The sequence below is a fragment of the Misgurnus anguillicaudatus genome, chromosome 24 (genome assembly GCF_027580225.2).
Source record: "Misgurnus anguillicaudatus chromosome 24, ASM2758022v2, whole genome shotgun sequence".
NCBI classification, from domain to species: Eukaryota; Metazoa; Chordata; class Actinopteri; order Cypriniformes; family Cobitidae; genus Misgurnus; species Misgurnus anguillicaudatus.
Window position 1 is genome coordinate 5931646 of NC_073360.2, and position 27866 is coordinate 5959511.

A 27866-nucleotide genomic window follows, 5' to 3' on the forward strand; every position below is an offset into this window, starting at 1 on the left:
ATTATTATTTTTGTACTCTGTAAAGCAACTTGTGATTCTGTATCTGTGATGGGTGCTATATAAATAAACCTTACTTACTTACTTACAATAAAATCACTGACTACCCCCTATAAATGATGAAAATACCTTACGTCTTCATGAGAAACAATTACCGTCCAAATAGGGCTTAAGAATATGTGCTGATGTGCATGATGAAAAGAAATTGTCTGAGAGTCAAAAACAAAAAGAAATAGTACCCAATGAAAAACAGGTGACAACTAAACTCAGCAAAAAAAGAAACGTCCTCTGACTTTTAACAGTTTTTACTTTCAGTAAACTTAAGGTGCGTAAATATTTGTATGAACACTAAAAGAGTCAACACCATAAGACATAAACTAAAAATGTAACACAGACATGTGACTAACAGAAAAAGAATAATGTGTCCCTGAATGAAGGGAGGCTCAAAATCAAAAGTACCAGTCAGTATCTGGTGTGACCACCAGCTGCTTGAAGTACTGCAGTGCATCTCCTCCTCATGGACTGGACCAGATTTGTCAGTTCTTGCTGTGAGATGTTACCCCACTCTTCCACCAAGGCCCTTGCAAGTTCCTGGACATTTCTGGGGGGAATGGCCCTAGCCCTCACCCTGCGATCCAACAGGTCCCAGACGTGCTCAAAGGGATTACGATCCGGGCTCTTTGCTGGCCATGGCAGAACACTGATATTGCTGTCATGCAGAAACTCACACACAGAACGAGCAGTATGGCTGGTGGCATTGTCCTGCTGGAGGATCATGTCCGGATGAGCATGCATGAAGGGTACCACATGAGGGAGGAGGATGTCTTCCCTGTACTGAAAGGCATTGAGATTGCTTGCAATGACAACAAGCTCAGTCCGATGGTGATGTGATATACCGCCCCAGACCATGACAGAACCCCCACCTCCAAATCGATCCCGCTCCAGGGTACAGGCCTCGGTGTAACGCTCATTCCTTCGACGATAAACACGAATCCGTCCATCACCCCTGGTGAGACAAACCGTGACTCATCAGTGAAGAGCACTTTTTGCCACTCCTGTCTGGTCCAGCGAAGGTGGGTTTGTGCCCATAGGCGGCGTTGTTGCTGTTGATGTCTGGTAAGGACCTGCCTTACAACAGGCCTACAAGCTGTCAGTCCAGCCTCTCTCAGCCTATTGCGGACAGTCTGAGCACTGAGGGATTGTGTGTTCCTGGTGTGACTCGAGCAGTTGTTGTGGCCATCCTAAACCTGACACGCAGGTGTGATATTCGGATGTACCGATCCTGTGCAGGTGTTGTTACACGTGGTCTTCCACTGTGAGGATGATCATCTGTCCTTCCTGTCTCCCTGTAGCGCTGTCTTAGGCGTCTCACAGTACGGACATGGCAATTTATTGCCCTAGTCACATCAGCAGTCCTCATGGCTCACTGCAGCATGCCTAATGCACGTTCACGCAGATGAGCAGGGACCCTGGGCATCTTTCTTTGGGTGTTTTTCACAGTCAGTAGACAAGTCTCTTTGGTGTCCTGCGTTTTTAGAACTGTGGCATTAAATGCCTACTCTCTACAAGCTGTTAAGGTGTTAACGACCATTCCACAGGTGCATGTTATTTAAATGATTATGGTTAATTGAACATGCATGGAAAACAATGTTTAAACCCTTTACAATGAATATCTGTAAAGTTATTTGGATTTTTACAACATTACTGTTGAAATACACATAGTTGAAAAAGGGACGTTTCTTTTTTTGCTGAGTTTATGTGTCTGAATTTCACAAAACCTGTTGGGGGGAAAAGTCACAGCATCTTATTTGCATTTCATAACAGTTATGTATATGCAAAATATATTTTCTCTTGACTTTAAAGTAAAAAATAAACTAGATGGCCGTTTGTTGAAAAAAACTCCAGCTTCAGCCACTGGGTTCAACTCAAATTCAAAAAGAAGCAATGATTCTGCAGTCAGACCTCCTGTCATTCAATCGAGACGCATTAAGATATAGGTTTAGGCTTTCATTTACAATTTTTCTTGTTTAAAAGAAAAATAAATCAACTGATGCTATGGCCTGGTTCAGAGTTTTGTTTATTGTGAATGGAACAGAATGGCATAAAATAAGTGCTAACAATAAGAAAAACATTATAATGTACTGAACACAGTGTGAAGGTGAAATGTTTGCCTAGAGACACCTGTATAAATGAAATGATAAAACAGCAGACCAAACACATGCACATTTAAAATAAAGTACATACCTATCAAAATCTAAAGTTCAGAAGGTGTGCTGTAAATCTATTTCAGCACACCTATATAGGAGAATTGTGTTGAGCCTCGGCCATGTTGTCTTTAAGCTAACATACACGACACAATTCTCCTCACTCCACACCACAGCTGGTAAGGCACAGAGAAACCTGAAGCCTCTATAAATATCTCTACTAATGTTCACATACAGATGTCAGCAGTAGGACAGCACAGCTGAGAATCAAAGCAGAAAAAATAGATCAAGACATACATGCGTGAATCTCACAAAACCTGTCAACAAATTCAAATATCCAAGTCATATTTCAAGCTAAAAAGGTTTTCATGACATTTAAGCACTTTATGGTCACTTTAATAATAATGTTTCTCATGATCCTAAAATTAATTTTTTTTAATTGTTATGGTTGACAAAAATATAATTGTAACAAATTTAATTTAAAAGGGTAAAATTGCACAGGTCTGATGAGTTTACTATTATTCAAAAATATAAAAAGAACTAATAAATTAATAATACTTTAAACAGCGATGTCATTGAAGAACCAATTTTGATTCCCCAACAAATCATTCATCCAAAGGTTTTTAAAAGAGCAATTTTTTCTTACCTTTTAAAGAACCGTTTCACTACAAACATCCTTCAAAAGCCAAGGGCTTTAAATGTTAAAGGTTTTTATTGAAGCATACATCCATACATGGTTCTTCTATCACATCATGTAGCACCTTTACTTTTAAAAGTGCATAATATATCTAAATTGCGAAAAGTAAGTGCGAAAACTATCCAGAAACATTTTTACATGTCCATTTACAACCCTAGGATTTGTCCTTTGAATGAAATTATCTATTTTTGCTCTATTTGCAAGGGTCACGAATAATGATGTTGAGCTCTGCTCTGATTGCTCTGCTCTGAGGCTCATGCCAGTAGCTCACATTAGTAAACATTTTAACAACTTTGTACCTAATTTAATGTGTAATTTATTGTTGGGGCCTACATCTCGGCTGTAACGTCACAGTTAGGTGTTTTCCAGGAGGCTTTTGCATGCACAACGTTTACATAAGAATGAGGGAAACAATCGTGTTTGAGGCTTACGATATGTCATTACCATGTACAGAACTCTTATTATTCATCTATGTCTATGTAAATACAGTTTTACAACCCCACCTTTTAATTTCTGTTTAAATTACAGTATTAATGTCAGCTGTTTGCCAGTAACTTACTGTAGATTTAAATTGATGTTATTTACATGCAACAGTTTGTTCAAAGTTAAATAATCATTAAAAATTAACAAGTCTTAATCTTTACAGAATAAAACTAAAATGACAGCCTCATGCAAAGCATTCTGGGAACCAAAATCTGAAGGAAAAAAACTTGATGAGGTTTTCTGTTTTCCAGAATGCTTTGCATGAAGCTGTTATTTTATGGTTTTATTCTGTAAAGATTATGGGCCCTATTTTAACGATCTAAGTGCATGGTCTAAAGCGCATGGCACACATTCTTAACGGGCGTGTCCGGATCCACTTTTGCTAATTTAACGATGGGAAAAATGGGTGTGTTTTGGGCGTAACATGCAATAAACCAATGAGAGTCTTATCTCTCATCCCCTTTAAAAGCCAGTTGCACTGGCGTAAGGCTAATCCCTATTTAGATGACAGACGCTAATTAAATAACAAAAACAATATTGCGCCATTGACTTTTGACTTTAGACCAGGTTTTAATTGGTCAATGACCAATGCTATTTAAATAACTTGGCGCTAAACGTGAAAATTATCATTGCACCGGGTTGAAACTAGCAAAAGACACTTGCGTCGCGCATTGCGCCAGGTGTATGATAGAGCTCAAAGACTTGTTAATGTTTAATGTTCATTTAGACTGTTGCCAAAAAAATAACATCAATTTAAATCTACAGGCAAACAGCTGCAGAACTACATCATTTTTTACAGTGTACTTTTTTCCTGACAGTGTATAACCAATGTTCTTAGGTAAATAAGACATCATATCATGTACTTCTTTCAAAATGAACAAAATCTTTTACCTGATGGTGTTGATCATTACTGATGGAGTGAAAGAACCGACTGAGTTTACAACAGATTTTTTTCAAAATATTTTTGTTTGACATTAAACAAATAAAGAGAGCAAACTAATTGTTAAGTAATATTTAATTTAATTCAACAATCTTCCCAGTGGTTGGCTTTTTTCTTTATCAAAATTTTTACTTTACCACTTATTTCCTGAAGTCTCACTTTGTAAACTTTATTAAATGAATGTTTGGCTATTGATCCATTTTAGAAGTCCAGATGCTACGATTATTGTGTAAGAAAACCAAAAAAGACTGAATTACACTAAAGGCTGATTTATACTTCTGCATTGGACGTTGTAGGTCTGACGCAGGAGTATCAATCAGCCTTAATAAAAGTCTAAAAGAGAAAATGTGCTTAATTGCCATGAAAATAATCCTTAACAGACTTTATTTGATACAAAATGTAATACATTTTATTGCTGTTTTTTAGATTGAAATGTGGACATTTTGCTAAGTTTCCCGAACAAATCCTTTTCTAAATCACTGCCTCAAAATAGTTGAGGAATAACAAACTGAAGGATTTGAAGAGATGGGAGTTAATAACTGTGCTAATGTGACATCTGAAATATCTAGGGAACACAGGAATACATTATGTGACTTCTGTCTTACTGTGAGTAAAGGGTCATTTAGCTTCATTCAAAATTCCTACATGGCTTTTCCTCAACCGTTCCTCTCGTGTTCCTCGCGTTCCTCTTCGTGACATTCAGGCCCTCTTGAATGCACACCTGTTCAAGTGAGACATTTGCATGAACTCCCATGTGTGTTGGGCTGTTTATAGCCACATATACGAGACCTTGCAAATCAACGTTTGCACATATCTCGTGAGTGTTTTATCGCCACTTTATACTGGTGAAATGATTTCTTTCGTCAGCACCATAAGAAATCTTCATTGTACATTTGGCATGCAGTGCTCCCTCAAATGCTGCCAATATAGTACAATCCAAATATAAACTTAACCAGCAAAATAAATTAATGGATATGAAACATGTAAACAGAGTAAACATTTAAAAATATAACAAAGCATATATTTGGTTTAATATTAAGCTTGTTTGATGAAATGCTTCATGTATGTGTGTGGGTTCTTGTTTCACTACAGAGGTCCATAGCTGAGAAAAAAGTTTGGGATTTCCATTTAAGACGAACTTTATCCTCACTGCTTTTTTCTCGTTTATAATTTTCCCATCTTTAAAGTCCACCTCTCCATGTGTGGCTATGTCCATTTGCTTGCTAATCATTCATATAGAGTCAGATAGAAAGCTCTAAAAGACTCGATGTTCAACTTTAACTGCACTTGCAACTCCTCACCACCATGTTGGACAACTGCTCCACCTGTAACCAAGAGACAAGACAAAATGAGTCATTCACATTGTTCACATATGTCTACATTACTCAATTCTACTATCAATTAATTTTATCATTAAATGTTACTGTAGGACAAAAATCACAGGAGAAGAATTGGGCCAGGAACTTCTAAACAATTAAATATTTTCCCTTTTTTAAAGGGTTCATATGATGAATTTTTTTTAAGATGTAAAATAGGTCGTTGGTGTCCCCGGAGTGTGGATGTGAAGTTTTAGTTTTAACATGTTAAAATTACCACTTTGTAGGTGTGAGCAGATTTTTGGGGTGTATCTGTTTAAATGCAAATGAGCTGATGAAATGCATACACTGAACATAATGGTGGTTTGTTGAAATTGAAACTCAATTGTGCTGTCAATTATTCTCTCTCTCTCTCCCTCTGCACTATATTGCAGTGCTGTGGTTGGATAGTGCAGATTATTATAATAAGATCCCCTTCTGACATCACAAGGGGAGCCAGACTTCGATGGCATATTTTTTCACATGCTTGCAGAGAATGGTTTACCAAAACTAAGTTACTGGGTTGTTCTTTTTCCCATTTTCTAGGTTAATAGAAGCGCTATTAACGTTTGCGTCAATTTAAACCTGCCATTACTCCCACTCGCGTTTAAATGACAGCAGAGGGACTCGTCCCCAGTCTTCACAGACCATCCCTTTACAGTATTCAGGACAACAGAGGTCAAAAGTGGACAAAAGCGACGGATTTAAATACCAGGTGTAAACGTAAAAGTGTCTCTCTCGTCCACTTGTGATCCGATTGACAAAAACGCATCTGAATACCAGGTATAAAAAGCCCCAAATAGTCAATAAAACATGTGAGCTTGCTGATTTGAATTGTTGAATATAAGAGGGTAAAAACCAGTGTGGCAGGATGAGCTAAAACCACCATATCACCTGTCAATGGAAAGTACCTGTATTCATGAAGCTGAAAGGCAAATAAGATGAAGTAATTTACCTTAGGTTGTCTTCCCTTATAATAAATAATTGGCAGAGAGTCCAGGACTGCAGGTACACAGCAAGGCTGAGCAGATGCCCCAGGGTTATGATGTTTGTACAAAGCTAATACCTATTAAACACATAAACACAAAGAGAGAAATGTTTGAGGAAAATGCTGAACTCTTCATCAGCTCACACTGGAAGTGTAAATCTGCAATACTAACCCCGGACAAATATAAAGCAAATATACAGTTAGGACATTTTGTACATGACAAGCAGCAAACAGAAGCCTTGAATGTGTTCTGGCATTGTTGTAATTACTCAAATCGCTATAGAAGTCAACGGGTGCCGTGCAGTCAACTGTATGCTTGCCATCATTTATCAAAATATCTTCTTTTGTATTCAACTCGTATTTAAATTTTTGGGTGAACTATCCCTTCAATTTAAACATAAACTTGCAATAGCATTAGGTTTATTGGTAGTGCATTATTTTACAGTCCTGTTCAATATGTATGTGTATGTATGTATCAGCCTTGTCTCACTGTTAATACGTAGTATTAATATGTAACTTTTAAAAACACAAAACATTTTTTGTAGGTTTAAATAGATGCTGAAGCGTACAATGTAGACGTATTTGCAACATTTAATTGTAGCATTATTACATTTTTTACAGCTACAGAACATAAAACATTTACAAACTTTCATACCATAAAGATTGCTGTATAATTTCCGTTTAACCATTTTATTGATAATGTTACCACCCTAACCCCACCAAAAAACCTTATCCTAAACGCAAACCCTTTTTATACCAAAAAGTTTAATAACAATAGTAACAATATAGCATTTAAAAGATATTTTAAGCCACTAATACAGTGCTACCCAAACAGTTTTTTAATAATCATGTACTCTTATAAAGTGTTCAAAAGCAAATTTCAAAAGCAGTACCAAAAGGATATGCTGTAGCTGCAGTCCTCTTTGGAGTAAATAAAGTTATGAATGCACAAGAACGTTAATCCAGCTTCTCTCTGTCGAGGCGCGCATTTCAAATTTCAAAAGTACATCGACTGAATGAACAGACAGAAATGTAACAAATCTGTGATGTAGCACGCAAGAGCCAATGAGCGTTTAATATCACTGCTGTAAAGCAATCTGTCATAAAGCTTCTTGAAGCGCAATATTTACATTTGAAATCATAACTAACTTGAGATTTGACGTTTATGGTTACTGATGAGAACTGGGACATTTTGTGTGTCATGTCAAACAAACTAAATATTACAAAATAGTTAAATGATTACAGAAAGTGTTTTTCATTTTAATCGTTTAAAGTCTTGATTAATATTGTGTAAATCTCTGAAAGTCATGAACATTTCATTAGGTAAATGAGTAAACTGTGTAAAATAAATAAATCAGAAAATATGTATATATGTGTATATATATATATATATATATATATATATATATATATATATATATATATATATATATATATAGCTAAATTAAATACCTATAGTCACATAATTTTTTGATTCTTTTTCATGATACTGTCACATATTTACATGTTTTTCCGTGATCGTATCACGAATTTCTGTTTGTGTGTCATTGTCACATATTGGTTACTCAACTGTTTTGTCCTATTTTCTTACCATTGTCGCTTCGGTTTACATAAAATGACATCTTACCCAAACCCAACTCTAACCCTAACGCCATTATGTACCTATAGTAACGTGTATATATATATATATATATATATATATATATATATATATATATATATATATATATATATATATATATATATATATATATATATATATATATATTACAAATTTCCCATTTGCTAATTGCTCCACTCTCATATATGACTGGACATTTGAGAGGTCATGTAAGGTTTTTTGTGATGTCATAGTTTCATTGGCATTCAAGTATTTTTGGAGGACCTACAAACACTAGACCCATTAGGCAGTGTCCCACATACAGTATGTAGTACTGTATGTACTTACTAGGTAACTGTATTAACAACTGGTACTATAGCCCTAAAGATAATCCTTAACCCAAACCTATCCCTTATTACGTACATGTAATTACCAGTAATTTGTTGAGCAATTTAATGATGCTAAATTTAAATAAACAAGTAACATAAAAACAAGCTCATGTTTTACAAATCATGTTTTACTGTTTAAGGTTGGTTAGGAGTGTAATGTAGGCTTCATATGTTCATAATCAGGTTTTCAAGTGTACATGGGATTCAACCCATTCTCACCAAAAAAGCATACAAATGACACGCAGTCTGATTATCGTGCAATAGATATGCCAAATTCCGCTTTTGCTAAATTTAAAGCTAAATTTGGCGTATCTTTTGTACGATAATCACACTGCGTGTCATTTGTACGCATTTTGGTGAGAATGGGTAGGGGGATTAGACATGAACATCATAAATACACTTAAATAAATAAGCACTGTTAGAAAAGTATCAACAGGACCTTATTAGTAGGCTATTTTAATAAGCCATCCATTCCTAAAGAAAGCCGACATAAACAATATCAGTTTTTCCTTAGATCTGTCATTGATATGATATCTGTCAGAGGCGCAGTAATGCGGTCACAGGTGTGTGTTTGTAAAGTAATTTACAACGGCTTCAAACATGGCTCAACCAATCAGAATCGAGCACCGGAACTGTTCTACCAGATCTGTTAATCATTAATTGTTGTTGTAAATGTCTTGCATGTTTAAACAGATTTGGCTCACTTAATAGTTAAGTACACACACATTTAACATTGCTGCACTCATTGCAAGTAGGCTACAGATAAAAATCAAAAAGAAAAAAATATTATAGTACCAAAACAGTGCTGCCCAACCAGATTTCTGGGTGCAGTCATGGGCCAGGGCGGATCGGGGCAGTAGCAGCAGTAATGCGGTGGCTGTACCAGACTGTTGTGGTGAAAAATGAGCTAAAACGGACATAAAGGCTATTCATTTACCAGTTGGTCTATGTTTCCATGTAGCCATGAGCTTATGTAGTTAGAGAAAGAACATGATTGCATAAATAAGTGGCTGAAATAAGTTTTCTCTGTTGGGTGAGCTGACCAAGAGACAAAGAGTGAAGTTTGGACATCCAGTAGGCACATTTGGAGTAGAACTTTTGCACTATTACATCAAACAGAACCAGTTATTGTAGCTTGGTCATCTGGTCACGGTGGGAGGTGTTCCTGGCATGTCCAACCAGGAAGAAATAGCAAGGCAGAGCCGGGACACACTTGGATGAATATATCATGACTGTCCTGGGAATACTTTGGACAGAAGAAGAGGCAAGAGAAGAGGACATGTGGGCTTAACTATTAAGTGAGCCAAATCTGTTTCCAGCATGATCTCACGAATAGACGTGTGTATTTTTACATAAAGTGTGGTTGTACCACACATACATTTAAAGGTGCAATAGAATGTAAAACTGTCTTTATCTAGGCATAGATTAATAATAAGAGTTTTGTACATTGTAATGACATATTGTGAGCCTCAAACATGATTGTTTCCCCTTCATGGAGGAATCAAAAGACCACTGAAAAACAGGCCAATCTGAACATAACGCCAACTGTGACGTTTCAGGCTACGTTTACACGGAAACGATCTGAAGAGAAAACGCAAAAGTGTCGTTGCATTATCACTTTTTATTCCGCGTTTATACGAGCGTTTTGGGTGGGAAATCGGCGTGCATTTGGTGATGCAAAAGTGTGTGATATTCGATGTAGTATGCACTCCAGGCCGCTAGGTGGCAATGTGAAGCACTGACAGACAACAACACCAAGTCCACGCGGCTGCGTACAACCTTCTTCCTTGTTCTTCCAGGTCTCGTCCAAAGCCGTCTGGTTTGCCTCCGACGATTTGGCGCATCAACAATTTGATGGAGGTAATTAATGCAACTTCTCTGATCAGTAATACTGCTGGAAAGACTCTTGTATATTTATCAGAACTGCTATGGCAACTTAAAGGTCCGATGTATGGAAGTAATCCGACATGTTTGTTGTTATTTTCCTGAACTGGTGCATGCCTGTGACGTAACTGCATACACGACGAGAGCCACCATGAGCAGAGTTCTGCATTTTTACCCTTTAGATGGGAACGCGACAGTAAATGGTAGACGGTAGACAGCATTTTTAAGATTTCCACTCTGGAGGCTGGTTTCACTTTTTTGCGTTTTTAAGCCCCAAAAAACGCTGTGGCCGTGTTAACGAAAAGGCACATCCGATAAAATATTTTTACGTTTTCACCCTCTAGCGTAAACAGGGCCACAGTCGATATGTATGCCCCAACATTAAATTACACATTAAATTAACTACAATATTGTTACAATGCTAAAAACAAAGTTGTTACTGCTAGCGCTATATGCTAGTTAATGCTATATTCTAGCGTTTAGGCTGAAGTTCTGCTATTGATGTTACATTTGACAGGCCCATACTGATAAAAACGTACCACTCAGAAACGTCCTTTAATAATCTCAAAACAATTGATTATTCCTCAAAATCTGTTTCTTCATCTGATACAGACTCAAACATACCATCTGTTTACACACACACAGAGAGCTACTGAAAGAGATGCTCTGAGAAACAGCCAATCAGAGCAGAGCTTAACATTATTATTCATGACCCTTTCAAATAAGGTAATAATAAACATTTCATTAAGGCAAATTCGTAGTGTTGTAAATGGACATGTAAAACCATTCTATGTTGATATCAGAGAACAATTTAATAAATTATTTCAATGCATTCTTTGGCATCTTTTTTATGTTTTAATACACACTGAAATGTACAATATCGACAGGACTAATACGTTAATTGTTTACGTATATACGTATTAACAGTGAGACCAGGCTGGTTTATCTTATCGCACACTATGACAGACTCACAAATGTAATTTAATAGTTTTTGCTGTGGGTTTTTGTAACAAAAAATAATGCATGAGAAAGCAAGAATACGTTTGACCTCGTTTAATCTTTTCAGTGCGTGATGGAGGCAGCATTCTTAGAAGAACTAAAATTGGTCCTAAAGGCAAACTGTATTCTCAAGTTTCATTTGTTTTGTCCGTCAGATGTATACAGTGAAGTGTCGTGCTGAGAAATCCATTGATTCATTGAGCTCCTCACACCTTAAGACATTCAAGCAACACAAGTATAGTTTCTTTTCCTTCTAGTAGACGACAGGTTACTTTTTAAAACCAGTCAAATGAAGTTAAAAAGCAAGACAATAGCACAGAAAAGTATACCTGTTACATATTTGTTTATAATAAATGATGATGTTTCAACCCTTGTGTTAACTAGTCATTCAAATTTAGCTTTCCCTACATTGTCAACTTCTCACTTTTCCTTACTGTACTGTAAGTACTCTCATTAATGTCCCTGTGGACACCACCCATTTATTGTGAATGAGCTCATACATCAAAAATGAACTAACAATCACAGCCCCAGGTGCAACATTCCAAGTTAATGAAATCTGTCATTACCCTCCTAGGTTGGTGTTGTGTATCCGTATCCTAAACTAATTTCTGATGGGAACCAGTGTATAGAAACGATTCATGCAGGAAAATAAATATCCCTGAAATGGCCAGATTTGTGCACATATAGTACATGAACTTCTAAGTGCTATGACAACCCCCCCGTGTGCTCCACTGCACGCTGAATATGCAAAAGACAAATCATACGGGTTTAACAGACATGAGGGTGATGACAGGATTTTCAAAAGCGCATAAACTGACAACAAACACCTTACCTCTGAATATTTGTTCTCAGCGTTCCAGATGTAGGTGCAGGAACCCATGCAGTAGTTTGCGAGGTAACCCTCGGGTTTGTGAATCCATTTCCAACCCAGATCTTTGCGAAAGTTGATGTAAAGCTTTCGCATACAGCAAGTCTCAGATTTCCTGCCAGGGGATATCGAGAAATGGTATTGAGTTTGTTTATCGTGTGAATTTAACAGATTTTAAACAGATTGCAAACAAATAAGACTCACTCATCACAGGTTTCATCTGCGCCGAGGGCTCGCTTCCTGCGAGCGGATGCAAGAGAGCTGCCATTAGACGGCAAAGATAAAGCTAAGATGTATGGTTTCACCATCATTTCTGCGAGAGGACCTGTGTCACCTCTCTGTTTGTCAAGTCCTGACAAAAGACACACGTACAGATAAGGATTACATCAACGTTTACATCTGTGTAGGATAGATTTCTAAGAGGCAATTTTCAGGACTTGAGATTATCATACCTGATATGATAAAAAGGAACTTCTGCTGGTCTTTTTCTGCCTTACATCCACAGTATAATCTTAACTCCAAACTCTGTTCGTCTTCTGTTCAGCACACACAAACACATTTATTTGAGTTTCTGAGAATACCAGCAGTAAAAAACTAAATCTAAAACTAAATAGAAAATATGTAACACTTTTTGTTTGATGGTTACTTTGTTTCTGTAAACTGTAACTAGTGCATTTGCTCTTATCTGTATACTTGTAGCAACTGTGTGCAAATGTGTTCAGGCTATTATTTCCTCAAACAAGTTTTAATGAAAAATATAATACAGCTTTCTTGTGCAAAATTCATCCAAAACAATGCTAGAAGTATCTGGGTGGTGTCCATAATTGGGACACCTGAGTTTACGTGAATATTTTGCATGCAAATTTTTATCTATCACAAAAATACTGATCACCAGATTCAGCTTGGATTCCTCAATTTTCCTCAATATCTTAATGCAGGACCTCACCTGAACTCTGGAGCCATTCTGTGATAGTCTGCTTTACATCGAATGAGAGCCAGCTATTGGCCGAGGCCTTTGAGACGAATCGAGTGCCCAGATATCGGCCCTGATCACCCACTCCATGATACAGTTCCAGTCTTTGCTCCTGGTCCATCGTAGGATTCTTGATTCGAAGCCGTAATTCAGCCTGAGAGAGCAGCCGGTGGTCTGGGATACCCTGACGCATCTCTGACACGTTAAAAACCATCTGATGCTTTGTGCCATTCGGCGCTAAAAAGAGAACCTCTTGGTCAAATATTTTATAGTTTAGACAACACAGAGTATTATTTTCAGATGAATACACCACTGATTATGGTACTGTATGCATGTTAAAGTGTAGTTTTAGATTGCAATATTTCCACCTACAGTCTCTTCAGTGAAAAATATATAAAGCAGAATAAAAAAGCCTCTTTTATTCAGAATCTGCACAACTTTTAGGAGTCTGAGAAAATGCACAAATCTATCTGAGTTGGGTTTAAAAAGGTAAATAGTGTTATACAATCAGAATATGAAAATATTACTGTATTTGCCAAAATTTCTCAGCTTATTGGCATTGTCTTTGAATGATACTGCGAGAGATTTATTTAAGACAATAAACATGTATCTGAACATACAGTTTTACTTGTGGGCAAGTTTAAGAGAGAGAGAGAGAAAATAAGAAAGAGAGAATATTTGACAGCACAATTGAGTTTCAATTTCAACAAACCACCATTATGGCGATCAGTGTTTGCATATCATCAGCTCATTTGCATCTAACATCACACACCCAAAAACTCACACCTCAACAAAGTGCTCACACCTACAAAGTGGCAATATTCACATGTTATAATAAATGATCTATGGGGTATTTTCAGCTAAAATGTCACATTCGTAGTCTGGGGATACTGAAGACTTATTTTACATCTTAAACCCCTTTAAAATTGCAGAGGTTAGCTCCAGTCGTAATCAAACACGCCTGAAGCAGCTAACAAGTTTTTACTAAACATTTTAGACACTTCTAGGCAGGTGTGCTGAGGCAAGTTGGAGCCAAACTCTGCAGGACACCGGACCTTCAGGACCCGCTGTCCTGCAAAGTTTAGTTCAACCTTGCTCCAGTTCACCTGCCTTTAATTTTCGAGTGATCATGAAGATCTTGGTTATACTGTAGCTTCAGATGTGTTTGTTTGGAGCTAAACTCTGCAGGACAGTCAATCTCCAGAAGCAGGGTCAAAGACACAATACCACAAAAACATGCGCACAACATGCAACACGCATCTAAAAGTAAACATTTCTTTAACTTTCCTAAATATAGTGTACCTGTATACATAAATATATTGTGTACACACAACCATTAAATGCACTGTAAAAAAAATCTGTATAAATGACAGTATTACTGGGAATTACTGGCAACTAGCTGCCAGTAACTTACTGTTGATTTTACATTTATGTTATTTATTGGCAACAGTTTTTTTCAAAGTTAAATGAACATGAAACATTTTCAGTCTTTATCTTCTACAGTAAGTTACTGCAACCAGCTGCATAATTACAGCTAATTTTTTATGCATATACACATACGATATGAGACAAATGTAAAACATTACTATTGTGTTCATTACTATATCAAATACTTAATATAAATGATATGAAATAATTTACTAATGTAACTAATCTTTAGGCCAAGCTTGTAAAACTGCTAGCACGTTATTTGCTTTGCAGTTGTTAAACAAACTTCCAAAATGCAAAGCACAATTCAAATCATTATTAAAATTTGCATAATGATGTGTGCATTTCTCAGAACAATTCATACAAACTGCATAACATCATGGATGTCCTGCAAAAGCCTGTAATTTGTTCAACATCCTTAGTTCATCTCTCAAAAGTACATTTTTACGTCAGTGAACATGTCAATGCCATCAAAATGGCAAGTCCTTTTGTGATTGTTTATTCACAAGGCAGTCAAAACGTTTAGCCCTGTTGTGAATATAACAAGAGTACACAAAAAAATAGAATTTGCTTTTATGTTGTGCACAACTGACTTGGACTTGATGATGTGGAAATTGGAAAAATACATTTCTGATCTAAGAAATGCTCTTAAGCAGCGTTTCTCAAAGCGTGGGGCAGGCCCCACTAGTGGGGAATGGGAACATTACAAGTTCACTACGACGTCACGTTGTGACCGACGAATTGGGAACCACACAATTCGTTGGTCACAACGTGACGACGTAGTGACCGGCTGAAAGGGAACGAGGGTTAAATCCGTAACCGAGACGTTCTACATAGCATCTTTCAGCTCTTTAACCATTGTTAGGGTCCATTTTCCAAGGCAAATATTTACCCGTGGCCCTTCTTTTACTTGAGAATCTAATGGACTTGTCATCAGTATTGCTATGTAGTGTTAACACATGCATAATTGTGTGTTGATAGTGTTCAGCTTGTGATAGCTTGAGACAATTATATTGTGTGTTTGTGTTTTCTGAATGAGAACATGGTTAAAAGCTGTGCAAATTAAAGGCATTTTTGTATAGAATTTAGCAAAAGGCGTTGAGTAAATTGAACCTTGTGAGAAAGCAAGTGGGTTGTGTTTAAAATGAGTTGTGAGAAATGTATTTATGTTTCGAGAACTGAATTATTGGTTTGGGGAATTAGGCCAAAAGAGAGGAAGTAGAGTGAGAGGAAGAGGAGTGAGAGGAAGAGGATAAGGAGTGAGAAGATGAGCACTGTGAGTTGAAGAAAAAGAGTAAGAGGAAAAGGACTGAAAGTTAAAGAAAGAATGGGTTTAAATATTTACTTTTCATTTTAGCTACAGACCACAGACTGCTCAATTTTTGTAAGAACCTAATTCTAATTTTGAAACACTTTTGATATTGTCTAACTAGTAGGACACCAATTGACACATTTCGACTGTACTCTAAACACTTTCATATAACAAAGACTACTAAGCTAAAGATGTAAGGTTATTAGTATTAAGACTATAAACAATTTTGTTTTATCCAACGTGATCTCATGAGAATATGTGTGTATTTTTACGTAAAATGTGGTTGTACCACACATACATTTACTTAAGTTTCAAAACACACTGAAACGTATAATATCAATGTGTTGACAATATTTAATATATTTATGTATAAACAGCTTTAGAGATATAAAGATTTGTACATATTTCTATTCATAAATATTAAAATAGTAGGCATTGCCATTTCTTACTCATATTAATGACATGTTTTCAGTCGTGTCTTATTTATTTAAGACAGGTTACTCATTCACCTAATGAAATGTTCATGACTTTCAGAGAATTACACAATATCAAACAAGACTACACTTTAAAACCTTAAAATGAATAACATTTCTATGATCATTTAACCATTTTGTAATATTTAATTTGTTTGCCATGACACGCAAAAACGCGTTTTCTCCTATGCAACAACTGTTTTGGGTAGATTTAGGGAAAGGACTGTATTAGCGGCTTAGAATATCTTTTTAATGTTATATTGTTACTAAAGTTTTCCTACACATGTCTGTCCATTGCTTTGCATAATAAAAAAAGAATACATTACAGATTTAAAAAAAAATTGTATAAAAAGGTTTTGGGTTTAGGGTAAGGTTTGGAGTTCACTGATAAAATGGTGTTATGACAGATTTGTAAATGTTTTAAGTTTTGTAGCTGTAAAAACGTAACAATGCTACGATTAAATGTTTCAAATGTCTACATAGATGCTGAAGTGTACAATCTAAATTCACAAAAATATGTTTTGTGCTTTTGAAAGTTACGTATTAATACTACGTATTAACAGTGAAACCAGACTGGTTTAATTTCAGCAATATACTGATTGTTCTGCATGAAACCAACCACATCACTCCACAAAAGTCTTATGCATATAATAGTAAAACATTTCTTGTGGGCTGACATTTAAAGCTAGACCTTGTTTGTTAAAAAAGGGGACTTTCTGAGTCGAACCATAGCTTTGTGACAGTCGATGTTGACATGTTTGTGAGCCATCAAAGGATGTTGAACATCTAGTCGAGAATGTGGGAGGAAGATTCACAGTGGTCTATTCCACTAACAATAACTCACTCTGTCACAAAACCAAAATTATTGGCCAAGACCTGCCAGCACCCTCGATGGGATTAGAATACAAAACAAATACTACAATCACACTGCAATTTTGATTGTACATTAAGACGAAACCCAGATATGTTTTTGTGAGATTAATTCAGATATCATTTTGTCACAATAGATGATATTGAAGTTTATGTGTTTTGTAAATATGCATTTTGATGTTGATACAGATTGATTTATTATTTAACAGTACAATTATTTTGGTAAGATAAATATTTGACAGAACAGTGAAAGGAAATATAGGTCTCAAAAAACTGTAATGAATCCTTTAGCCCCACTGCAAAGAGGTTAGCCCATGTTGTCTAGTATGGAAAACTCTTCTGTTATGTCCAATGTATCAACAAATGTGGTCAGAAATGAAGGATGTCAAGGACAAAATGTGCTGCTCTTTGTTTATGGTGTATGGTGAATAAGACCAGGGTGGAGATGGATTTGTGTATGTATGTGTTTACACAGGTTGACGCTCAGGTAAGCTCAGGACAGCTGTCCTAACAGGCACCGAGACAGCCTATCATTAGTGATGGGTGCAACCAGATTCCAGCAGGCTTAAATATCTGCCTCTCAAACACACGCTTCGCCCCTTCTTTACTGATCTATCTCTCGTCTTAGATCCAGTCCTCTGTCTTTCTATAACTACCTATGCTGATCCACACACATAAACACTGACGTACTTTCCCGGTAGATGAACGGCGCAGTCAGCACGATCTTTAACGTGTAATGACATGAATTGTAAAGTGACACATATGCAGCATAAAACTGAGTTACGAGTCTTTAGACTGACATGGAAAATCAGGGGGTGCCTGCAGGGCACCAATTTAAAAGTGAAGTGTCAGCGAGTGCAAACTATTATACTGCATTTTATCATAACATAACTGATTTACTGCTAAAAATTTGCAGAAAGACATAATACTAAATGTAAAGTTATTTTTTTTTTTAAAAAGTATCAGAATTACACTAAAACTCCAAAGGAAATGTTATATTTTGGCATCTTCAGTATGTTTACCCTTTGCCAAGAATTTGCAGAGTAATGAAGTTTCTTGAGGTTTCACCCTGGGACGCTATTACAGGAAACTATCAAAGGAGTTCCCATCTAATCTTGGATCTTTGTTTGGTGCTTTTTCTTCATTATTTGGTTCAATGTATAAAACTTTTAAATAAATAAATACATTTTAAAATCTAAATAAATTTTTTGTTTTGCAAAAAATAAATAAATTAAAAGGTGAACACATTTTGTGTTTCTCCCAACCCATTCTCATGATTTGCATATAAATGTGACAAAAAACTGAAAAGTTTGAGATGCCAATAGATAAAACGACAAAAAAATATACGCTGTATCAAGTGAACAGGAAGGAATGGCGTATCATATGCATGCAAAATGGCTATTTATACAAATTTCATGAGAATATATATACACATAATTCAGATCAAATGGGCTTTAAGATAATTGAAAATATTTTAGTCAAGTGAGCCTAAACTACAAAAGGGGAAAAGTCAACCAATCTTCTCCTTCAACAAAACAGCTACTAAAATCATATTATAAAATGGCCCGTTCTGGTTCTTCATTCTGATTGGTTGAAACGCGTTCTAAGCCGTGATAAAATACCCCAGAAAACCCACGGTTCAGACCGCATTACATAAGTATCACTGCGCCACTGTTGCTGTGTACTGATTTATGAAAATAAACACCACAGTCTTTAATCATATTTTTATTTGTCTACAATTGCACAATTAATGGCGATATCCAGATAAATATCAATAAATATTGATGAGAAAACGTTCCCTGAGGAGTTTCTACCTCAAATTCATATTTCCGCTATCCACTGGGTGGCGAACTTACCAAACTTAAACACTGACGCATTCACTCAACACTAAAAACACTGTGTAAGTTTTGATCGTGGCTCTGAATCTGATCTCTTACAAAAGTTATTCACAAAAATTGAATTATCTCCGCTTTTAGCTCAAAATTGAGTTGAGGCAAATAAAAAAAAACACGCTGACGAGGAAAGAGTTAAGTATGCTTCCAAGCATATTTGATCATCACTTCAACAGTTTTACAATATAAATGTTAATGCATAAATTAGATGAATGTTGATTTATAAAAATAAACACCACAGTCTTAAATCATATTTTTATTGTCTTTGCTGCGTCTGTGTTGGTTGGGAACTGCACTCTGTTTCAGCCACACTTGATTCTTGATTCAACTTTGTTTGGCGGAAGAGTAATATTTAGACTTATATAATAACTTATTTGTGTTTCATTTTATTAAATTCTGCTATGCATATGAAGTAACTGTTTTATTAGCGCAATAAGCCCCGCAAAGCAGTGGTGTTACAATGCATTTTATAACAGCCAAGGGGGTTTTAGGCACTCGGCTTCGCGTCGTGCCCAACAACGCCCCTTAGCTGTTATAAAATGCACTGGCAACCCACTGCCTCTTGGGGTTTATTGCTTTAGTAAACAACATTAAAGTTTATTAAGCAAGGTCTTCTAATATAACTCAAAACATTACATTAGAAAATTAAACTTTTACATAGAATTCATATTTTTTATGTCAGTGAAGTGCTGGCATGTTTTGCTTTGTAAACAGCTACTGAAAAGTAAGTTTATAGTCATTTATTTCAGCTAAATACTACCCAACACTACATAACATCAAGATACCCAGCCGTGCACAAAAACATATTTCAACACACACGCACACATTTAATGTTAAAGTTAGTGGTGTCTCACAAGATAAGTGTATGTAAGTGTTACATAATGGCAATGTGAAATTTCATCTTTTGACATTAGGCATGCAGGAAGTGTTTCTCATAAGATCTGCCAAGAATAACATTTTACTCGAAAACAGGACCTCTGGGGGAAACTGGTTCAGTGCTATAAGAAAACAACTTCACGTGGGATAGTTGACTTTTAACTAAAAGAAAGAATTGAAAATGAAATGGCAAACAGCCAAATAGTGATCCCTAAGGCAATGCAGTATGATTGACGGTAATGTGGAAGAGATACAAAATGTGTGCTAGTTAACAAAGGGACATATTAAACAATAGCATGTTTAACTATCCAAAATAATTTGTGTTGTTTGATTAAGCCAAGTGTGTACAAGATAGACAGCTGTTGCATACTAATAGTTTCTTTTCAAATCACAAAATGAATTTCAGATGAGTTGCATTAATTGCAAGTCTCAAACCCCAGCAATCCACCAGAACATTAAAGCAAAAACAGTAAACCAAAATTTTTTGCATGTTTTTCTTTTGGCTCCGGGCTTAGCATTGCTTCATGCACTGCACATTAATAAATTATTGTGGCATGATTGCAAAAGCAATTGCAAAAGTTGTAAATACAGAGAGTGGGAGGCCTTGCGATTGCATCAATTCAAGACTCAATGAATTATTACCGTTTGCTCCACCTTAACCATGATGGAGCACAAAAACAAAGTGGGAGTTCTAGCTTGCTAATTATTTTCTTGAAATCTTAGTCACACCTCAGGAACAAGCAGCCGTTAGATGGATCTGTCGAGGACAGAAAAAGCAGAAACAAAGAAACACATAATAGAGAGAGATCGAGTTACAGGAAAACCCCCAATCCCAGAGGATTACACAAAAGACAGAAAGGAAGAAAAGGACAGTGAATCCCGCATCGCCCCTATTTCTCTTTGTTTGTATCTCTATCATTGAGGAGATGGGACTTGCTCGAAGGGTGACAACCAGAGGTCTTGTTCACAGCATGTGAATTTGATCACAGGACTGATGTTTATGCTTCAGTCTTTGAAGTGGTTAAAAGACTGAAAGAGGAAAAGACGATACTGTAAAATAGGGTGGGGACGGTACGAGATGAAAGCAGGTGGGTGGCAATCATCAGACGAGAAGTTATTAAGCACCAGGTGTGGCGGAGCATTAAAAACGGTCTGCAAGGTGCGAAAACTTTGAACAGACAGATGTCAGGATGATCAAACAAACAGAAAGAATATGTTGAGCAGCTTTGAATGTGGACACCAAACATCTGAGTTTAACAATCTACCCAAACAAGGCAACAGCATAAACAACAAGACTATTAAAATGCCACAGATACTCGGAGGGCAACGCACGGCATCTAAACAGATGGAAAGTGAAATGCTGCATGAGGGGGGCACTGAAATATTAGAGAGGGCATGAGGGGAACACGTGCGAGACAATGAGAGACAGGTCGGCATGATTTACTGCGTGCGGGTGTAATTAAATAGTTAAACATAATTGACGTCGCAAAACTGCATGACGGTTGGCTTTCCACAAAGATAATAGAGGAAGTTTGATACTTGAAGGAAACAACTGTTTGCACGATAAAAAAAGTCCCATGTATGCTGTTCAGTCTGGGGTTTCATTGCAAAAATGACCAGGTGGGTATTCCAGAAAGCTGGTAACTGTATGTGACATTCCCGGGTATGTTTGAAATTATAAATGTCTTTATGAATTCCCTGTGTGTGCGCATTAACTCTTGATTACCAGTAGGAGGTTGATTGAACTAACTCTTATCATGTGTTTTGGAACTGACATGATCGGGGTAAGCAGGTTTTGGGTTAATCAACCGAAAGTTCAGGGTTTCATGGATGGTAAGTGAACCCCGCTTTCTAAAACACACCCGTGCTGACTTTACCCTGCACAGCTACTTAAAGAGATAGTTCACCAAAAAATGAAACATCTGATTTCATTTACTCACACTCATGTTGTTCCAAACCTGTATGAATTACTTTGTTCTGCTGAACACAAATTAAGATATTTTGATAAATGTTTGTAACAAAGCAGATCTGGGGCACCGTAGACTGTCAAAAAAAAAGGTACAAAACTGTAGCTTTCTGTTGCTGGGGTGGAACCCTAAGGTTCAGTTTTGTACTTTTACAGGTATACTAACATAATATATGTTGTACCTTTTTGGGTATACCCAGGGTGCAATTTGTGAAAAAAATCAAGGGGGGTTCAAATACTTTTTTATGAAAATAAATTATGACCACGGGCTTTTATTGATTATTCAGCAGTGTTGTGCCTGAACGAGTTCATTGAACATAAGTTCATGAACTTGTTCATATTTTGGGCAAACGTGAACTAAACGTACAGTATTACTGCCTGATGAACCTTTCTGTGAACTCGTTCATTCTGGTGCTTGTGAACGGCACGCTCTCTCAGTTTAAAGTCGTTCAATAGGGTGCCAGATTTCTATAGTCGGCTAAAACACACTGTTTTTTTAAGGCCTTAAAAGTGTAGTGGAAAAACACCCAATCTGGCAACACTGCCACCAGTCAGTGTTTCATGCTGCATGCGTCATCAAAACAACACTGACTCTGGACGCTGCTGAAATCCCTCACATAGTTTAACATTAAATAACATCATATTTGTCGTTAATATAAATCGTTAATATTAACATAGGCTGCTAACGCATATTCTGGCTCTTGATATAGACTAAGTTCACGCTATTTAACGTGCACGTGCGGTGTGCAATACCTGCGAGTTGTCCTACACGTGACGCCTCGCAGCGCTTCTCGCCCGGTCTGCGACCCCCTTGAACCACCCGGCTAGCCTTCAAGGTATGTGCAAGCAAATACAAAAATTGAAAGACAGTCAATGCTAATGTAAACCCTGTTTGGATAAGGATTTAAAGTTGGATAAGAAGATGAAATCTGACGCATTTAGCTTCAGTGTTAAAACTGATAAAATTATTGCTGTCTGTGGTTCCATATGGGCTATAATGGCAATAATTAAAAAAAATATATGGGGAAAAGAACAATAAATTAGTTCATTTTTGGAACTGTAAACTAGTTTTAAATTTTGAAATATGAACTATGAACTGAACTACTTCATTTTAAAATTTGTGAACTGTGAACTGAACCAGTTCATGTAGAAAGTGAACTTTCCAAACACTGTTATACAGGGTATTAAGTTATTTCTTGTAATAAAATATGTATTAAAAAGTAACCAGTCATCGCACCCGCCCTGAGTGAAATTCGAACTGGTTTGTAAGGCATGAGTGTCGGGCGCTCTAATAAAGAAGGTCGAGAGCTTTAACGTCTGTCATTAGAGCGAGGTTGGGGAGGTTTGCTTTTACCTCACAGCTCTCATTGATTGCTTAATAAAGCAATTATGGAACCTAACCTGTACATGCCAGAATACATGTGCTTTTTTATGCTTTATAGAGCTGTGACGTTCGCGAACGAACCGATTCTTTTGAACGGCTCATAAACATGAACGATGGGAGCTCAGTTGCGGCTGGAGGGGAGCCGTTCTTTCGGTCGTTCTTTTTTTCCTATGCGTGTTTCACACAGATGCACAGATGTTATTGTTCATTTAAGACTTGAAGGGGCTGATGTCCTATTTTCAAAGTTTACAGTAGTAATAGTAGTAATAGTTGATTGAATGTAGACATTTCCATTTTATTTATTCTAATTTGTGGAAGTGTTTGTAGTAAAAGCTGTTTTGCACAGAAATTCATTGCACCCGGCTTTGTTTTTGATGTTTATTTGTGAGTAGGTATTGTATGAATAAAATAAGTCAACGTAGCTTTACACATACACACACTTTGTACTAAAGGTAAATCCAAAATAGTGACGTCACTGTCTAAGCAGAGGGATGTTGTGCAACCCTATGGAATATAGTCTACACATGACAAGTGAGGTAATAATCAATATTTCAGAATAATTCAAACTCAGATATTGGTGTGTGATCTCTGAGTTTTAATTTGACTACAAATCTCACCTCATTCCTCCCAGTGATTATTTCCAGGATAAACTGAGATGCCCCCAAGCTTGCTTCTTAAAACTGACTAAATATTTAAAAAGAGCAAAAGAGCCGTTCTTTTGAACGGCTCTTTAAAAGGAACGAATCGCAAAGATCCGGATCCCCTCAAAGAGCCATAAATCCCATCACTAAGGCTTTATGCTTTGCATCAGACATGCAAAAACACTTGTTTATAATCATAATATTTATTAGAAAAAAATGCAATGCACACCTACTCTCGTCTCAATATAACAATAAATAGGATATATATGCATACTTAGACAAGACGTCAGACTAAGAAAATGATTTTGATGACAGACTTTTGACCTTTTTTTGCTTTCCTGTGTTATCCTGGGTGTTCCCTTCATTCTAACGATGGTAGTTTCGGTTTTCTCATTCCTTCAAACAGTCCTTTTCATTTAGTTTGTTGCTGTTTTGCGCAAAAATAGACTATTGGTGCTTGGGGACATTTGGAAAATCCGAGCATGGATTAAAAAAGGATCATGACATAACCTTGACGCGTTATCTCAGAAGCGGAAGCGCTATAAGTTATACTCTATTCCTGATGTTACTGTTGTTTGCACTAGTGCGTGGCAGCATTTTTAGTTATATTACATTATCTTTATTTTTTGGTAGTTTATATGGCTGTATGATGATCATTAAACATGGGGGGGGGTAAATTTTGTGAGGGGATAACAAATTATTCATCAGAGGATATAAAGACCAGACATGGTGATCATCCCTGCCACCCCCCCCCCCCAGCAAATTGCACCCTGTGTATACCCATAAAAGTACAAAAATGAACCCTTTAGGGTACCACCCAATCAACAGAAATGTACGTTTTTCTGACAGTGTATTTTGTAAATAAATGATGACAGAATTTTCATTATGGGGTGAATTATCCCTTTAATAAATAAATGAATAGATGTTTAAGCTCATTTTGACATTAGGTTTACTTTGTGACACAAACTACATGAAACAAGCCCAGCTATGTAAGAAATCATACTAGTTATGATTATAACAACATATTTGACAGACAAATGGTGCAATTGACCGCTGCATACAATTAAAAGAAATACTGTTTCACATGATACCCAGTAAGCAATTGTGCATTTAAACAGCCATCCAAACATAGCCCAGACATTTAGATTAAAACAACATTTGGGCTGAAATTGTAAATGTAATAATGTCTAACCATAGGCCAAAACTATATGAAATAAAACAATAAATGTAACCAAACACCTTGTTGATTTGCTTTTATGATGGAATTTTCAGTCATCTCACAAATTATTTTTGCAAAAACCGCATGTAACCAAAGCCACCAAGTGGGTTGCTCATAATCGGACTATATGGCATCTATAGTTAACCTAGACAGTGAAAGGAGAGCTATTGCTTGTTGGGTGTGCCAATTAACTTGACCACTATAAGTGCATTCATTGTGTTGTTCTGAATATGTGTTATGTAGATTTTTAAGTGAATAACTAAATAATTTTGTATTTTATATAAAAACATTGTAAAATGATGAAAGACTGATAATAATCATCTGCATTTTCCAGATGCTCACACTATTAAATACACATTACAATATATTACAGCACAAATTCAAGTGGTGTATGTCAGCATCATAACATATTAATGGGAAGCTCTTACCTTGCCGCATGATAAACTTGTGAACCTCTTTGCCGAAGTAGTCCTCATCTTCAGCCTGCACGGGGACGGGCTTCGTCTTCATTTCTTCGTTGAGTTCAACCGTGCTGTTGTAGAGCGAGAGCAGGTAGTCCGGGATCCTCTGACGTTCCTCCTCGTCGTCGGACTTTGGTTCTTTGTCCATGCGCAGTTTGCTGAGGATCAAACCTCGGATGGCTTCTATCCGTTTCTTCTTTGCCATGTCCAGGTCTAGAGTCCTGCAGGTTGACATGCTCTCTGTGCCAGCCACCATGTAGAGGGCTGTCAGCGCCAAGCAAAATAACCTCATGGTGCCAAGTGTGAGTCCGAGTTCTCTTCCAATCGATTTTAGGCAGAGATCTTACGTGAAGTGCTCGGGGAAAACAATAACGGTAGTGTTACAGGTGAATGATGTATGCTACTTGATGATGATGTTCTCGGAAAGCACCTTTATTAATGAATGCGGCTGACGTCTGTGTGTTTAAGGAGATCCCCAGTTGCCTGTATCACCAGATCTGCATCCACACAGAGCATCCCACACAATACGCTATACCTGAATACCTGGCATGCACATGCAATACGTAAACTTACAAAACACATGGATAGCTTTTTAACTGCTGGTTCATTGCTGGCAGACACACACAGAAGAAAGCTTGTTCTTGCCCACGTGTCTGGAAGGACTTTTTTTTCCCCAGTCTTGAACAAGCGTTCAGTCCTGCTGTGAAAACACACACACACGCTGATGTCCAGACACAATGATACGCTTGTAAACGTGTTTCCTTAACAATCTTCCTCTTTGCTCACAGCCGGCTTCAATGGTTTTTGACACAGAGCCTTCCACATGTGTCTGTGTCTCAATGATCCAAAGTGTATTTGCAATGAGACAAGGGCTGTGTCTGCTTTAAAAGCTGAATGAGTCTCTCTGAATGAGACGTTTTTTTTCTACTAACACTATTGATGACTTGCTACAAATACAAATTACTTCTACAATGTCTAAGTAAGTATAACTTTATGTAGCAAAGCCTTTAGGTTAGATCTTTGAAGTAAGTAGCAGGTTTTGTGGATAGATCTATTCACATGGCCATCGACGGAAATTGAAACAGAAATAGATCTTGGAAACCACCCGAGCCCCAATGATGTAATGTGTCGGGCAAAACAAACTAACCACGACCTTCAACCCACAAGTTTCGAATGACAGATGGACCAAACCGAAAGGATGAAAGAAATGAACCGTCCAAAAGTGCCCGGGCTGTAAACGAGTGAACCGCAGTAACACCAAGAGTAAATGAGGTGCGAATGTCCTCTTCCCTTAACTCCTCTTGCTTCTATTCAGTTCTGTCCGTCCACCTTCATGCCTTGAGTCCTAAAGAAAAAAATCCCTCACACCTCCTTCCTCTCTTGTGCCTCTCTTTTATTAGTCCTCTCTCTCTCTCCTTCGCTTGTCAGAGTGACAAAATGATTTGTGAGAGAGCTTAACGTTCCAATAACTTCTCTCTCTCCTGCATATGTTCACCCTCTTTCCGGGCTCCTGTTGTTTCACTATTGGAGCCGAGAGCTCTCCGCCCAGGAAATGAGGCTAACTGACTCTCTCTGAAACATCTGCTGCTCACACAGTCCTTCTCTTATACTGAAGCACTCCATAACCTCTACTAGACACACACACACATCTACACAGTGAAAGAACAGACAGGTAAATAACACGTGCATGACACTAACGTCTGACCAAACTAACCACACACTTTACCATCTAAGTGGCAAGGTCAGATGATGGCAGGAAGGCACGCTGAAATTCTCAACGTCTCTCTGTTAAACAAACTGAACTCTGACGAGAACCGCACAAAACAAGACTGTTAACAAAGCCGTATTTATGACATGCGGTGAGTTGCCGCCCTCCGTCTTGGTTTGTTACTACTATTTCACATATTTTGAAAGATGGATGGTTTGTTATGAAATATTTGTGAAGTTAAAATATTAGTTGCATGTGA

General features: G+C 37.0%; 1 protein-coding gene and 1 pseudogene across 1 annotated transcript; both read right to left on the reverse strand.

Moving 5' to 3' along the window:
- Positions 1-290: 290 nt before the first annotated feature.
- On the reverse strand, positions 291-1748 carry LOC141361648 (uncharacterized; annotated as a pseudogene).
- A 2228-nt stretch (positions 1749-3976) lies between these two features.
- Positions 3977-27814, reverse strand: tgfb1a (transforming growth factor, beta 1a). Its single transcript, XM_055195729.2, has 7 exons — positions 25867-27814; positions 13351-13614; positions 12857-12940; positions 12609-12756; positions 12369-12519; positions 6632-6742; positions 3977-5646 (listed from the first exon to the last, which is right to left on the reverse strand). Exons 1-7 carry the CDS (start codon positions 26189-26191, stop codon positions 5599-5601), a joined length of 1131 nt encoding a protein of 376 aa, XP_055051704.1. The 5' UTR covers positions 26192-27814; the 3' UTR covers positions 3977-5598.
- Between the last annotated feature and the right edge of the window lie 52 nt (positions 27815-27866).